At 56.5% G+C, this 14,755-nt stretch overlaps 1 protein-coding gene across 7 annotated transcripts in view; it reads left to right on the top strand.

Annotated features, from left to right (window-relative positions):
* Positions 1 to 14,755, top strand: part of PARVB (parvin beta) — a 104,205-nt gene that overhangs the window by 43,599 nt on the left and 45,851 nt on the right. For all 7 annotated transcript variants that reach the window (XM_058741069.1, XM_058741065.1, XM_058741070.1 and 4 more), the window contains exons 2-3: positions 8,381 to 8,470; positions 11,239 to 11,309. In XM_058741069.1, coding sequence (XP_058597052.1) covers positions 8,381 to 8,470; positions 11,239 to 11,309 — 161 coding nt within the window. The remainder of the gene's footprint in view (positions 1 to 8,380; positions 8,471 to 11,238; positions 11,310 to 14,755) is intronic.

Below are 14,755 nucleotides of genomic sequence, written 5' to 3'. Positions count from 1 at the left end.
GTGTGCCCCGGCAGAGCGAAACCCCATAAATCAGATGTCAGACCGAGCGACCCGTGTGGTTTGGGTAACCGTCACGGTACTTTTTTGTTACTGTGGTGTTGTCTGTGCGGTTCAGGCACTCATCCTCCGCCGAGAAATGACCGCGAGTTAAACACACACAGATACACGGAGCTCGAGACGGTGGGCCGGCGTGCTCGTGCCGAGGCCAGATGTCATTCCTCAGGAAGAACCAGCCGGATCTGCCACTTCAAAGGTTGAGAGGCTCAGGGGCGCCTGGGTGGCTCAGTCGGTTGAGCGTCCGACTTTGGCTCAGGTCAAGATCTCACGGTCCGTGGGTTCGAGCCCTGCGTCGGGCTCTGTGCTGACAGCTGGGAGCCTGGAGCTGCTTCGGATTCTGTGTCTCCCTCTCTCTCCGCCCTCCCCCCGCTTGTGCTCTTTCTCTCTCTGTCTCAACAATAAATAAAACATTAAAAAAATTTTAAAAAAAAGGTTGAGAGGCTGTTTTATATTGCGCTACTGGGTCGGGTCGCTGGAGGTAATTTCACTCCCGTCCCACATCCGGGTCGGGAAGGACAGCGGCCCCCCGGGGGACTGTCCGCTCCCACAGACTCTGACCCTGGGCCGAACACTGCCCTCCATCTGCTGTTAATTCTGGGGATGGTGGAGATTCAGCCCGGACCCCCTAACCTCCTGGGAAAGACGGGGCCTCCCGTTTCAAGGCCTTTGCGAGCGTGATATGCCGGGAGTACCTCACCCCTTGGAGTTGTGATCCGTAGCTCGCTCTGAACACGGAATCTGCAGGTGTCATGGAGGGCTGTTCATGGCTTCCCCTCCCCCAGCCGTGGAGCGTGTTCTTGCTTAGATCTTCCTTGGGCCCTGTGTTTATGTATGTATGTATGTATTTGTAAATGCTTATTTTTGAGAGACAGAAACAGAGTGCGAGCAGGGGAGGAGCAGAGAGAGAGGGAGACACAGAATCCGAAGCGGGATCCAGGCTCCGAGCTGCCCGCCCAGAGCCCGACACGGGGCTTGAACTCGGGAACCGTGAGATGATGACGTAGCCGAAGTCGGATGCTTAACCCGCTGAGTTGGGCCCTGTTTTACCTGAGCTGTGAGATCTTCACATGAAGTACAATTTGATTTATTGTCTGGAAGAACCACTGTGTTAAGGTCTTCAAGGCTGATGCATTTAGTTATTCTCTTAAAAAAAAATTTTTTTTTTAAGTTTATTTATTTTGAGAGAGAGGGAGAGGGAGAGAACATGTGCACATGCACGGGAGTAAGGGAGGGGCAGAGAGAACGGGAGAGACCCGACTCCTGACTCACGGGGCTCGAACTCACAAACTGTGAGATCGTGACCTGAGCCTTGGACGCTTCAGTGACTCAGCCACCCAAGCGCCCATAATTACTCTGATAAAGTACAACTTCTGCAGAGAAACGACCCCCCTGAGCGAGGACGGAAGCCGGGAAACTCCCAGGAAGCCCTCACTATTTGGCAGGGGCCTGGAAAGCCTCATTGTTGGGTCTCCTAAAGCACAGGGAGGTTACCGTCCCCCTGACTGTCCTTGCCCCGGCCGTGGGGGGGGGGGGGAGGGGGGGACACGTCCCTACCCTCCCTTACTTTTCCTCGCAACACCGAGGACGCTCAGTTCCTTTCAGGACCGGCTGTGACTGCGAGTGGGTGTGTCTGGCCCCGGGCCGGTAAGCTTTCCTCCCGGTTTCAAGTTCCTCCTGTAGACGGGGGGATCGGGTGGCCCGCATGCTGTTTTTGTTGGAGTTTTCTCTTTGAGCTGGTTCACACGGGGCTGCTGAAAGTTCTCCCCCTGATCTGTTCGGCACCAAAACCAGGACGTGTACATATGGCGTGAAAAGTCTCCCTAGGAGGCAAAGCATCGTGGAAATGACACCCTTAGAAAAATGGCAGAAAATGGAGTTGTCACTCTTGAGCTCCAGAGGCTGAGGCTCACCCCCCACTCCACCCCCGCCGTGAGGCCTCTGGATCCTCCGCGAAGCAGGTGAGCCCCCAGTGGGCTCCCTGCGCCCCATCGTGGCAGGCCTTGTGCTGTGGTCCCCCTTCCTGCCCCGGCGCCCCTCACGAAGCGAGAAGCCGAGAAGCCTTTATGCATTCAGACCTCTGCCTCCCTGACCGTGACCTTCCTCCGTGAGCCAGCAGCTCTCAGAGTTGGGCTTTTGCAGTTATGTCAAAGGGGAAAAAACAAGGTGCCTAAAAGCATTTTTTTTTTTCTGGGAAAGAGCCTGGGTATAAATAAATAAATGAAACCCATACGAAGGAAAAGATTAAAAAAAAAAAAAATCAAAGATGAAGCCTTTGCATTTGGCCTGGGGTGTGAGTGGCAGGCTTTTTATGAGATACGCTTTCAAGTGTTGAGGTTGTGGTTTTCAATTGTCGTTCCTCCTTTTTATGTGCTCCTAATTCCAGGCAGGAGAGGTGGGGTTTTTTTGTTTTTTTTTTTGTTTTTTTAAGCCTTGCCCAGTCTTTGGGTGGGGTGATGGAAAGGGAACGGGGCTTTGGAATCATGCCTTCGTGCATCGATTCAACAGATGCTAAAAGGCGAGCGTTTATGGAGTACTTCCTGCATGCCTGCCCAGGATCAGCTCGGCGGCGGCCGAGCCGGGATCCGAAAGCGACAGGAGGCTTCTGTTGTGCTGTTACCCAAATGCGAAGGCCTGTTGTGTGCACAGGCCGAGTTAGCCCTGGTGTGGATGGGGGCGTATGGTCCAGGAAAGAGAGAGTTCTAGGGCCGTGTGATGTGAGCCAGGCAGAGGGGAGCCCGGGGTGGGAAGGGAACACTCAGGAGGGCTTCCTGGAGGAGGTTGCCAATAAGCTGAGGCTTGAAGGTGGGGAGGACTTAGCTGGGCGTAGGGAGGTGCAAGACCAGGTTCGGTCCTGACTCTGGGGCTCACGGTGGGGGGGGGGGTGTATATCAGGTGCGTTCACAGCGAGGAGACTGGGGCTCAGCCAGGACCCGGCCACTCCCTCCCGCACTTGTTAGGAGATGAGATGAATGGGTGGCATGGAAGGTGCCTGGCCCATAGTAGGTGCTCAGGAAACGTTAGCGGCCCACAGTCCACATCCCACGGACAGTAAGAACATGGATAATCCGTTCACTGCCACCTGAGGTCGCAAAACGGTGACCCCTGGTTGGCCAACAGAACTGGAATGATTTGCACACGTTTATAAGTTGGGAGATTCCGCACTAAACCCTGAATTCCGAGCCTTTTTGAAAGCTTGTGCTGCTGGTGACTGCTCTCAGCCTGCCCCCCACCCCAGGCCGAGCGACGGGCGGCCGCTTGGCTCTGTCTCCTGACCCGGGCTTCATCCTGTCCCCCAGGCTCCCGCATCTCCCCAGCCCTGTGTCCCCTGTCCCACAGCCACGCGGTCACCCCCGCAAGCTGAACTTGGGTGCCGTGCGAACCTTGGCCATCGATTTCCTCCTGGTTGGCTGTCAGGCTTGGTGTGGACAAGGGCGTTCACCTCAAAACAGTGATGCACACTCAGGAAATCAGTGAGTCCCCAGCCTCGTGACACGGAGCCCCCATCCCTTTGAACGTCCACACCCGTTATACACCCCAGACGCCGGCCCTCCCAGGCCAGCGGATCTTTCTCCGTGACTCAGGGCAGCTGGCAGTTTGCATCTTTGAAGTGTTCCACTTTCTGGCACATGGACCAGTACTTTAGAAACCAGAACATTCCAGGGATCAATGGGAAGCCACTAAGCTGGCAGAGTAGGGTCCTTGGGGAAAAGCCACCGCGGTTCAAGCAGAGCCCCTCCTTCCAAATGTCAGACTGACCGTCGGAGGACGGTAACAGATTCAGACAGAAAGGTCCTCGGTGACGGGGCTGTGTCCCTTGGGGAACCCCGTCTGTGAGGAGCAGCAGAGTCCTGAAGAGGCGTCTGTGGATCCCTGCCGTGGCTCAGGTCCACGTGGCTGCCACGTTGGGCTTCCAGAATCCCGGCTCTGATGTGTCACCCGTATGCTTTGCAGAATCAAGATCCAGATTCTTGATCGTTCAAGGCTGCACCCAATTGCTTCCTCCTACAAGAAGCCCTCCCTGGTTCTTCCTGGGATGCCTCCCCTTTTCCCTCAGTGCCTCAGAGCTTGTGCTGTGAACCCGGAGCTGAGCATTCATGATCTCGCTTATTCCTCAGCACCCCTGCGAGGCGGGTACTGCCACCGCTCCCACATTACAGACGGGAAAACTGAGGCTTAGCAAGGCAAAGGGACCCACTCCAGACCACGGGCCCGAGCGTGTGGTAAAGTGAGATTCCAACGCCGAGCTCTGTGGGCACAGCCCCTGGCTCATAACCGCCGGCCCTGTCCTGTCCCCCCCCCCACCCGGGCTCTGAGCACAAACTCCTTTGGAATGTGAGTCCTTGAGCCAGACAGAGCCTGGGTCGTTCTGCGAGAGCGTTTCTCATTTATTAAGGTCGAGAAATCTCGGGTCCTGTTTAGTGTTATCTTTGATGTTCAAGGGCGGGCTGGAAACTTCTCTGTGTTCATGTGACCCAGTTTCTGTGCTTTGAAAATGCGGTTCCTTTCTCTTGCCCTGCTCCCTGTGTCTTTGAGACCAGGCGGCAGGGCCCTCTGGAATCATCTCTGTGTCCACGTGCTCTGGCTCACGTCCTGTGTCCCGGTGGGTGGACGACCCGTGTGGCGTCTTTCTTAGAGGTTCCACGGGCTCGTCGTCGTGACTCACCTGTGTGGCGCACCTGTGTCCCAAAGCCCACCTGGGCCACCCCCCACTGACGTGACTCCAAAGCCTTTTGTTCTCCTGGGCTGTGAGCATAACCACGGCTCCGGCGGCCTGGACCCCAGCGGACCTCCTTGGCCTCTCGGTCCTTCTGTGATGTCGGCCTGGGAAATGGGATTTAGGAGCTCAGGGTCTCTGCATACACCCACAAGTATGCGCCTCGTGTATACGTGAGGACTTCCTCTGAAAGATCTCTTTTCCTCTTTCCTTTTTCTGCCTTTGAACACAATGGGCTGGTTCAAATGGCTTTTGTAACTCGTTACATAGTGAAAAACAGTTGCTGAAACTGGGCGGCTGTTTTCTCGGCTGGCCTGGGCCACCGGTGGGCGTCGTCTTCAGAGTATTGCTGGGAGAGTGGGGGTGGGGACTTCTCAGAAACCGACCTGAGCGTCCTTTACGCGTCAGGGTGGTAACATTTGTCTGTGTCTTGCACGGAGTCAGGCTAAGGGCTTGGGGATGAAAAGACGGCCGTGCGTGGGGCCAGTTCCTAGGATGTGCCCTGTGGGGGTCGGATTAGGTTGTGTGCGTGCGAGGGGCCGACCGCCGGGCAGACCTCCAGACCGGATGTTGTTGGCAAAGCATTCACTTTTCCTTTCCTTTTTTCTTTTCTTTTCTTTTCTTTTTTCTTTTCTTTTCTTTTCTTTTCTTTTCTTTTCTTTTCTTTTCTTTTCTTTTCTTTTCTTTTCTCTTTTCTTTTCTTTTTCTTTCTTTCCTTTTCTTTTCCTTTCCTTTCCTTTTCCCTTTCTTTCCTTTTTTCTTTTCTTTTCTCTTCTTTTCTTTTCTTCTCTTTTCTCTTTCTTTCCTTTTCTTTTTTTCCCTTTCCTTTCCTTTTCTTTTCTTTCTTTTCTTTTCTCTTTCTTTCCTTTTTTCTTTTCTTTTCTCTTTCTTTTCTTTTCTTTTCTCTTTCTTTCCTTTTCTTTTCATTTCTTTCTTTTTCTTTTCTTTTCTTTTTTCTTTTCTCTTTCCTTTCTTTTCTTTTTCCTTCCTTTTCTTTTCTTTTCCCTTTCCTTTTCTCTTCTTTCTTTTCTTTTCTTTTTTTTCTTTTCTCTTTCTTTCCTTTTTTCTTTTCTTTTCTCTTTCTTTTCTTTTCTCTTTCTTTCCTTTTCTTTTCATTTCTTTCTTTTTCTTTTCTTTTCTTTTTTCTTTTCTCTTTTTCTTTTCTCTTTCCTTCCTTTTCTTTTTCCTTCCTTTTCTTTTCTTTTCTCTTTCTTTTCTTTTCTCTCTTTCCTTTTCTTTTTTCTTTCCTTTTCTCTTTCTTTTCTCTACTTTTTTTGTGGTAAAACATACATAACATGAAATTGATCATTTTAACCCTTTTTAAGTGTGCTTTTTTCAGTGGCGTTCATTCCATTCACAGTGTTGTGCAGTCACCACCCTCCCATCTCCTGAAGCTGCTTTTCATCAGGAACTGAAACTCGGTCCCTGTTAGGGGACTCCCCCTCCCCCCCTCCTCCCCCTCCCCCCACCATTCCACTTCAGGTCTCTGGATGTGACGACTCCGGGTCCCTCACTGTGTGAGTACAGTCGCACAGTGTTTGTCCTGTTGTGAGTGTTTCAAGGAGCTGATGCCCTCCATGTTCACCCATGTGGTAGCTGGTGTTAGAATTTCCGTCCTTTTTTTAAACTTTTTAAAAATGTGTTTTTTTTTTTAATTTATTTTTGAGAGAGAGAGAGAGAGTGTGAGCGGATGAGGGGCAGAGAGAGAGAGGGAGACACAGAACGTGAATCAGGCTCCAGGCTCCGATCTGTCAGCACAGAGCCCAATGCGGGGCTTGAGCCCATGAATTGTGAAGTCATGACCTGAGCCGAAGTCCACTGCTGAACTGACTGAGCTACCCAGACACCCCCTTCCTTTATTTTTTTTTTTTAAGTTTATTTATTTGCGAGAGATGTGAGCAGGGGAGGGGCAGAGAGAGAGAGAGAGAGAGAGAGAGAGAGAGAGAGAATCCCAGGCAGGCTCTGTATTGTCAGCACACAGCCTGACGTGGGGCTCGAACTCCCCAAACTGTGAGATCATGACTTGAGCTGAAACCGAGAGTCCGACGCTTAACCGGCTGAGCCCCACAGGCGCCCCAGAATCTCCTCCCTTTTTCCGGGTGCACAGCATTCCATCGTGTGGGTACATCACATTTTGCTTCATTCTGTCACCCCTTGCCGGGCACCTGTGTTGTTGGCCACCTTTTGTGAATCGTGCTGCTGTGGAACATGGGAATGCGAAAGTTGACCGCGTAAAAAGCCTCGCCTCAGGCCCTTCACCGATGTTAGAAGCAGGCGACCTGGGGCCCCACTGCTTTCGTCCTTGTGCGGGGCGGAGGGTTGGCTGTCCGCGGAGCCCGCTGTGTGCCTGGCTCTGGGCTGGAGACCTGGTGTTCATCATTTCACCCTTCCAGGGGCCCTGACATTTTGGGGAAAGAGGCTCAGAGGGGTCACTGGGTCTTGCCTGGGGTCACAACACTAGCAAAGTTGGGGGGATCCCCCCTACCCGCCTGCCCCAAAGCCGTCAGGCCCTGTCCCCATGCTACTTACCTCTTCACATGCCCGGGATCGGACGTGTGGTTGGTTCACAGTGACCGGGGTATTGAGAGAGAACGTGTGAGAATGTTTCGCAGAAGAGAAGACCTGGGTAAACCGGTGACCGATGGAGAGGCTGGGCTGTGGCGTGTGATGGGGACGGTTGCCCAGTGTCCTTAAGCAGGGCTGTCAAAGCAGCAGGTGCCCAGGCCCCACCCATTGAATCGGATCTTGCGTCTGGAGGCTGGAGTCCCAGGAGCAGCCGGGCGCCAGAGGAAACATAGTGTGACAAGGGCAGGGGTGTTAGTCCTGGGGGTCCCCCACGGCGGATGTGACCCCAGGCATTCTCCTGGAGGGCCTCTAGTGTGGGGAGCGAAGGATCCTGTAGGATCCGAGCCCTGTGACTGTGAAGTGCGCCCTCTACCCAGCATGTGCGCGCGCGCGCGCACACACACACACACACACACACACACACACACACACACAGACACAGGCTGGTGCTATCTAGACCCGAGGTCATGGTGCCTCCAGCTCCAAGCCTGTGGTCTGGTTTGTTGGGTCCTATTGTGTGCTCTAACACCACAACCCTGGCCATTACCTGCTTGTCAGCTTTCTGTCCCCTTGAACCTGGCCGTCGACAACAGCGTTGCTTTAGATTCCGGACTTGCTGGGAGGGGCCTGCACCCCCAGATTCCGCGGCTGAGGACACAGCTCTGCCGGGAGCAGAGGGACGCCCGCCTTTGCAGGCCCCGTTGCTGTGATACTCCAGCTTTGTCCATCTCAGCAGCCGTGGGAGGGTCTGGAAGCATCCAGAAGCTTCCGTGTCTTACTCATGTGTTCCAAAGAGCAGCGAAAACAAGACTGGCAGGGCTTGGCGGGCCCCAGAAGTCCTTGGCGAGGGGGAAGAGCCGGGGGATGTATTCTCGGTTCGGAGCATTTTCCCTCGGCCTCTTTCTGGGCAGCAGGCCATTTAGGAATGTTTGTTAAAAGCTTGGAAAACAGGAGTTGATTCCTCCCTGTTTCTGCTGCCAACGTGCGAGGCCACGGAATTCTGTTCACACCAGCCCTGTTTTCCTCTCTCTTCCTGCTCCACAGTGAGTGACCTACAGGAAGAAGGCAGACATGCCATCGACTCACCGATGTCCCCAGCCTCGGTGGACGTCCACCCCGAAGACACTTTGCTAGGTAAGGCGGGTCCTACCGGCCCCCTGTCGGGAGCGAGCTGGCCTTCCGCGCTGTGTGCCCGGGGTTGGTGAGGCTGACAAGGGGCACCGTCGGTCGGCGTGGTCTGCGGATCTCACACCGTCCCAGCTGGCGTTTGAGAGTCGGGGCTCCTGGCTCAAGGTCACGTTTAGAAAAGGCCGAAGGAAAAACTACATCTTCCTCTGAAAGTTTCCGCCTCTCTGATTTCAGGTGTGAGCTTTGTTAGCATTTAAGTACGACGAGGCCCACAGATCAGGGGCTGACCACCCCCAAAACGACGGCCTGTTACACGCACAATTCCCGGGGGGAGGGGGCGTTCCTGCCAGGGGTGGCTGGGAGGCAGGAGGGGAGAGCGGGGCCTTTCTCTCCTTGCGGGAAGGGCTGGGTGGGGCAGGGTAGGCAGGTTTGGCTTGGCGAGTCGATCATCTCCGTGGGCTCCAGAGGCTCTCTGGAGAGGTCTGTAGCTGCCCCCGGGTGATTAGGGACATGTGGGCAGGGGGTGTGAGAACCCAGTCAAAGAGGTGGCTGGGGATGGGCTCCGGGTTGGTTGGTTTGCCCAGAAAAGGCAGTCACGGGGGCCTTGTTTGCCAACTTAGGAACTGGCCAGCCCGGGAAGGGACAGTAGTATCTCTAGGTCCACAGGCCCCGAGGTGTCACAGCATTAGCGAATATACAAAGGAAGAAACGTAATTAGTACACCCCCATCTGTGCGCGAGCCAGAGCTATCCCAAAGCCACGGGCTTGCTAGGGAGGACCCAGCGAGCGGCAAGGCCCCTGCACCCACCTCCTTGGGGCCACGTCACAGCCGGCACTGAGGAGGCGACAGGCGACGTGTTTTTCTCAACGCGCGTTTGGGATCTGATCAATCTGATTGTGTATTTCCAAACCCTGGTTCAAAGGGAAGTCCTGGTCGGTCCCTCCCTCATGGTTTCCACGACAAGGGCAGGCCAGCGGGAGCTTGTGGAGAAATGCAGACACAGGTTCAGCCTGGCAGGCTTGAAGCCCAGTGCTGGACGAGCCCCCTGAGACCCTGCTGGGGTCCACTGTGGCCCCTCTCTCTTCTTGGAAGAGTGTAACCCCTCACTGTCCTGCTTTTGGTTGTCTTCAGCCAGGCTGAAGTTGCTGTCCAGGCAGATGCTCCCGGGTGACCCTTTCCAAGGGGAACGCGGGGACTAGCTCGTGGGTCTGGAAATTAGCCTGACGCAGAACAAGGTTCTTCACCTCAGCACTGCGGACGTTTGGCACTGGGTCATTCTTTACTGTGGGGGCCTGTCCTGTGCGTTGTGGGTTTGAGCATCCCTGACCTCTGCCCACTAGGTGCCACGAGCTGGGACGACCAAAAACATCTCCAGACATGGCTATAGCCCCCCTGAGGTGGTGGAGGGACTGTCAGTCCTGTTGAGAACCCTGCTTTAAACCAACAGGAGGGCTAGAAGGTTAATTGGAAACATCTGTCAGGCTGTTGTTTTGTTGATAATGCCTTGAACTTGCCTTTGCCTGGGCCCTAACCCTCCTGTTTTATCATCTTTATAAATAGCTGCTCTTGGGCAAAGCTTCAGTTTGCTTCGTAACATTCTACTCGTCCCTGAAGCTTGGGTGACCTCGATAAGGACTGACCTTGTTAGCACCTGGAACTGAGATCTGAAGGCCAGAGGGGTTGTGGAGTGGGGGGAGAGGGTGTCAGATGGACAGCGGCATGTGCCAAGGCCCTGCGGCAGGCAGTGGTGAGGCTTGCTGAGGAGCAGGGGAAAGCTGGGAGGGCTGGAGTGGAGAGTGCCTGGGACAGCTGGGGAAGCCAGGCTGCAGAGGGCCTTGGAGGCCACGTGGAAGGGTCTGGCCTTGGTCCCAGGAGTACCAGGAGGCTGCTGAGGGCCCTAGCAGGGACATCACAAGGGACCCCTGTGTGGTCCCCCGTATGTCACCTGGAACATGCCTCTCAAGCATCAGATCTGCACGACTCCAAAATAGTTCTCCACTTTGTCACGTTTTAAAATTTCCTGCTGTGAAGCCAGTTCCACTCAAAGCCCTTTCGTTCCCTCCGGCACGGACTGGGCCCCAGGAGCCTGGTCATTGTCACCTGTGTGTCCTGCGGGCCCACCCCTGCCCAGGTCCCGAGGCCTCCCTCTCGGCTTCCCCCGCACGCAGCCAGCCGTGCCTCCCACACCCCCTCTCCTTCCGGGCCCTGGTCGGTTTTGTTCTGGTTCGTGTCCGGCCCCCGTGGATCTTCTTATTGTCACATGAGTCCCTCAGGGGCAGCTTGCTGGGCCCCAGCGTCCTTGGATCGAGGCCTGAACATGGAGCGAAAACAAGTGACCAGTAAACAGAACGGGGATGAACACGTTTTATTGTGAAACCTCGCCCACCGTCACCCACTTATTTTTGCTATTTTTTCCTAATTTTTTGGTCCGTACTGTTTTACGTAGTGGTGAGCTTTCTCAGTATACGTATTTATTAACAGTGGCTGCGGGGAGCTCTTCCCACAGATCCGACTCGGGCCGTGTGCGTGCCGTCCTCTCCCTTCGTCCCCAGCCAGGGGCGGCTTCCTGCTTCCCGTTCAGGAAGGGGCCGGGCCCATCCACCTTCCAGAAGTCGGCTGCCCGCTCCGGCTCGTGTGACTTGATGCGGCACCGTGCGGGGCCAGTGGCTCTCTCTGCCCTCAGTCCGTCTGCCCCGCTTTGTGCGAGGGGAGCCGGCCGTCCCCGTGCCCCCGCACGCCCACTGGTGCTGACCGTGACTCTTTTCCCCGGCAGAGGAGAATGAGGAACGCACAATGATCGACCCCACGTCCAAGGATGACCCCAAATTCAAGGAGCTGGTCAAGGTAAGGAGTGCCTCGGTTAGCACGTTCCATTCGCGCTGCTGGGCTGCATCGGGGGGCGGAGGGTGAGGGGCTGAGCCCAGAAGATGGTCCCCAGGGTCAGGGAGGCGGTGGTGGGAGGGCGGGGGGTGCTTTTTGCGCCCTCCGCCTGATTTTCTGAGCTCCGGCTCGGCGGTGAGGCCGTATTTGTGGCATTTGTGTGCGTCCTCGTGTGGACTGTGGTTTTGACTGCTCTGATCTAAACCACAACAGGGCTTCAAAAGGCAATCCTTCTGACCTTGAGCAAAGGCTCGGGGCACTGACAGCGTGCTCCCCACCCCCACCCCCACCCCCACCCCACCCCCACCGGGAGACCCGGCTCCGGGCTGCCTGGGCAGGCGTGGAAAAGGTTTCTCTTCTGCAGCTCGAGGTCGGCTCGGGTGACCCCCCCCAAGGCGCTGAAAACACCGTGCACGGCCAGGCCAGGCCACAGACGTAGTCTATTAAAAGCGCCCCTCAAACACGTTTCTCCACCTCGGCCTCCGCCGTCGGACCCGAGGTGCCTGCTACACGGCCGTGTTCTCACAGGGGCCGACGCAGAATAAAGAAAACCTTGGCAAATTGTGTCCTTCTACAAACTGACCTTGAAGGTGTCCGTGTTAGGACCCACCCCCAAATGTGGATTCTTAACAACTTAAATGGCCTAGTTTATTTTTTGAAGAATTTTTTTCTCCCATCCCACACAAGAAATTGGTGAGAAAAGTGACCCCCTCTTTCAGCCCCCCAAGATGTTATTACAGGGGATGTCGAGGTGGTGGAAAGGGTTCGGCTTCTCCAGAGAAACGGAACCAACAGAATGGATCCATCCATCTCTCCGTCTGTCTGTCTGCCTGTCTGTCTCTGGGACGTTTATTGTGACAAATCGGCTCACGCGATGAAAGTCCCACAATCTGCCTGTCACTCCAAGGCCAGCGAGCCAGGAGAACTGAGGACAGGGGTTGATGTGCAGAAGAGGACGATTGCAGCCTTCCTCCACCTCTTCGCGCCATTCAGGCCCCCCTGTGGATTGCGGGAGGTCCCCTCTGCAATGGGGAGGCTCCTGTGCTCTGCTGGGTCCTCCAATTCAAACGCTGATCTCTTCTGGAAACACCCTCACGGAAGGACGGAAGGACGGACGCAGCCAGAAGGAATGTTGAATCAGACCTAGTGCTGCCCGTGGCTCAGTCCTGCTGACACTTAGTATTAACCACCCCTGGGCTTTCTCCTTCTCTGACATGTGAGCAAAGCTTGAGAGTTCACAGCTTGAAACACCCCCAGCGGAGCCGGTGCCCTCCTCGCTTTGACACGGGGACAGAGAGGAGAGGCACCCCGCCCCCCCCCCCCCCCCCCCCCCGCCAGCTTACCGTGTGTGTGTGTGTTAGTGAGGTGTGCTTCACTAACTGTGAATTAAGCTGCGAATCTCCACAAGAGATCGGCCGCATGGCCGAGCATCGACTGGGTGTTGTTCCAAAGCCGTGGCCAGCTCCGTGGTGCCCCTGCCTCGCCCCCCTTCTGGTCACTCTTGCTGGTCTGGGGTTGCGCCCCCTGGCAAGGGAGCAGCAGCGAGCTTGGCCCCGGGCGCTCTTTCTGGGCAAAAGGGGCTCTGCAGACGCAACGCCGGGGTCTTGGTTTGAGAGAGGATCCTGGGATGCCCGGGTGGGCCCAGTCCCGGCACAAGGGTCCTTAGAAGAGGGGGAGATTCGACCACGGGTATAGATACAACCTGATGATAGGAAAGCAGGTGCTGCATTGCGGGCTTGGAAGGTGCAGGAAGGAGCCGTGTGCCAAGGAGTGCAGGCGTCGTCTGGGAGCCGGTGAAGGCGAGGAGACAGATTCTCCCCTGGAGCCTCCAGAAGGAGCTGGCCCTCCCACCACCTTGACCTTAGCCCCGTGGAGCTGATTCTGGACTTCTGACCTCTAGGGCTGGAAGGGGATAATACGCGGGTACCGTGGAGGTCATTTGTTAGAGCAGCCATAGGAAACCTCGTCACCAGACTACGTCACCTCCCTTCCCCAAGGTGCCTCCTCCTGGCTGCAGCTGCCGGTTCGTCCCCCAGTCCCCCTGGGTCACTCTGTCAGTTCCTGGAAGGGCCAGCTGCGAGACACTTCGATGTGGCCGTCCCGCCAGCTTGGAGCACACGTGCCAAGAGATGGGCAATTTCCGGAAGGTTCCGCCTGCTTTCAGGCTGCAGGCAGCATTTCGAGGCAGGCTTGGGGGCGTACTTTTTACTTCCTCAAGCGTTTTCCAAAAGAAGCGTTAACACGGCAAGCGGGACGGTGGCACTGGGTGGGCATCGGCGAAACATCAGCTGCCGTGGTGGAGTGTGGAGGGGCCGACGCAAAGTGTTCGTTCTCACTAACTGCGGCCCCCCCCTTTTTTTTTTAAAGTTTATTTATTTTGAGAGAGTCAGAGAGCAAGTGGGGTAGGGGCAGAGAGAGGGGGACACAGGATCTGAAGCAGGCTCCGTGCCGCCCGCACGGAGCCTGACTTGGGGCTCGAACTCGCAAACCCGAGCCGAAGTCGGATGCCCAGCCGACTGAGCCCCCCCAGGCGCCCCCGTAACCACAGTCTTTTTGACCAGAGTCGCGTGTGGGTGGCGGTGTGGGAGATGCCTGTGCTGAGCTCCGGGCGTGTGGGGTGCAGCGTGTGGGGCCCGCGCGTGTCCCCGAGTTGGGGTTTGCTTGCATCAGCATCCGCTTCTCCTGGGAGCAGCGTGCGTGTCCGGTGAGGGGTGAGCCGGGAGGGTCAGCCTGCCGCCCTCTCCTGGGGCTGGAGGCCGGGACCGTGGCCTGCCCTCGGGGGCCAGCAGCCTGGGCCGCGTCGCCTCCCACCTCCCCTCTTTGCTCCCCATGCTCGAGCCCCCGGCCTCTTTGCTGCCGAGCACGTGCCCACCCGGGTGTGAGGTTAGAGCCGCCGGTCCCCCGAGCCCGCCCTCGCTTCTGACGCCAGTTATAAGTTTGGGGGCCCCAAGGCGACATGGAGGTTTGACCCCAGAAAGACTCGCACAGCTCACGGAGCGCTGCCGTGCCCTCAGCCGTGCTTCGTCACGGTGGAAGGACACAGGTTAAAACCCGCCGAGGGGGGAGGAGCTCAGGGCAGGCCCAGGAGGGCACCGTCCACTTGCCTTCTGGCGGCATCGAGGACAGCGTCACTGGCGACGATATGACCGTGTTCTTCGAGCACTGCCCGCCAGGGAAGCTCCCAAGCGTCGTCCGGAGTGTTTAGGGGAGCACCACCCCGTGGGCAGAACCGACTGCCCTCGCGGCCGGCTGCCCCCAGCCCTTCCGCCCCGATGGACAGAGGGTGACCCAGAGCCCCCATCCTGGGCCACGTGGGTCCTTTCTGGCAGCCCAGGCTCCCGCCCCAGGTACGCCGTCTGGCAGGATGCCCCGGGGGCCTGAGGCGCGGGCCAGCCTGCGCTCTGGGCAGG

This window comes from Neofelis nebulosa, chromosome 8, assembly GCF_028018385.1.
Source record: "Neofelis nebulosa isolate mNeoNeb1 chromosome 8, mNeoNeb1.pri, whole genome shotgun sequence".
In the NCBI taxonomy this organism is placed as follows: Eukaryota; Metazoa; Chordata; class Mammalia; order Carnivora; family Felidae; genus Neofelis; species Neofelis nebulosa.
Note: the sequence above shows the minus strand (reverse complement) of the source record. Positions and strands in the feature narration are given on the sequence as shown.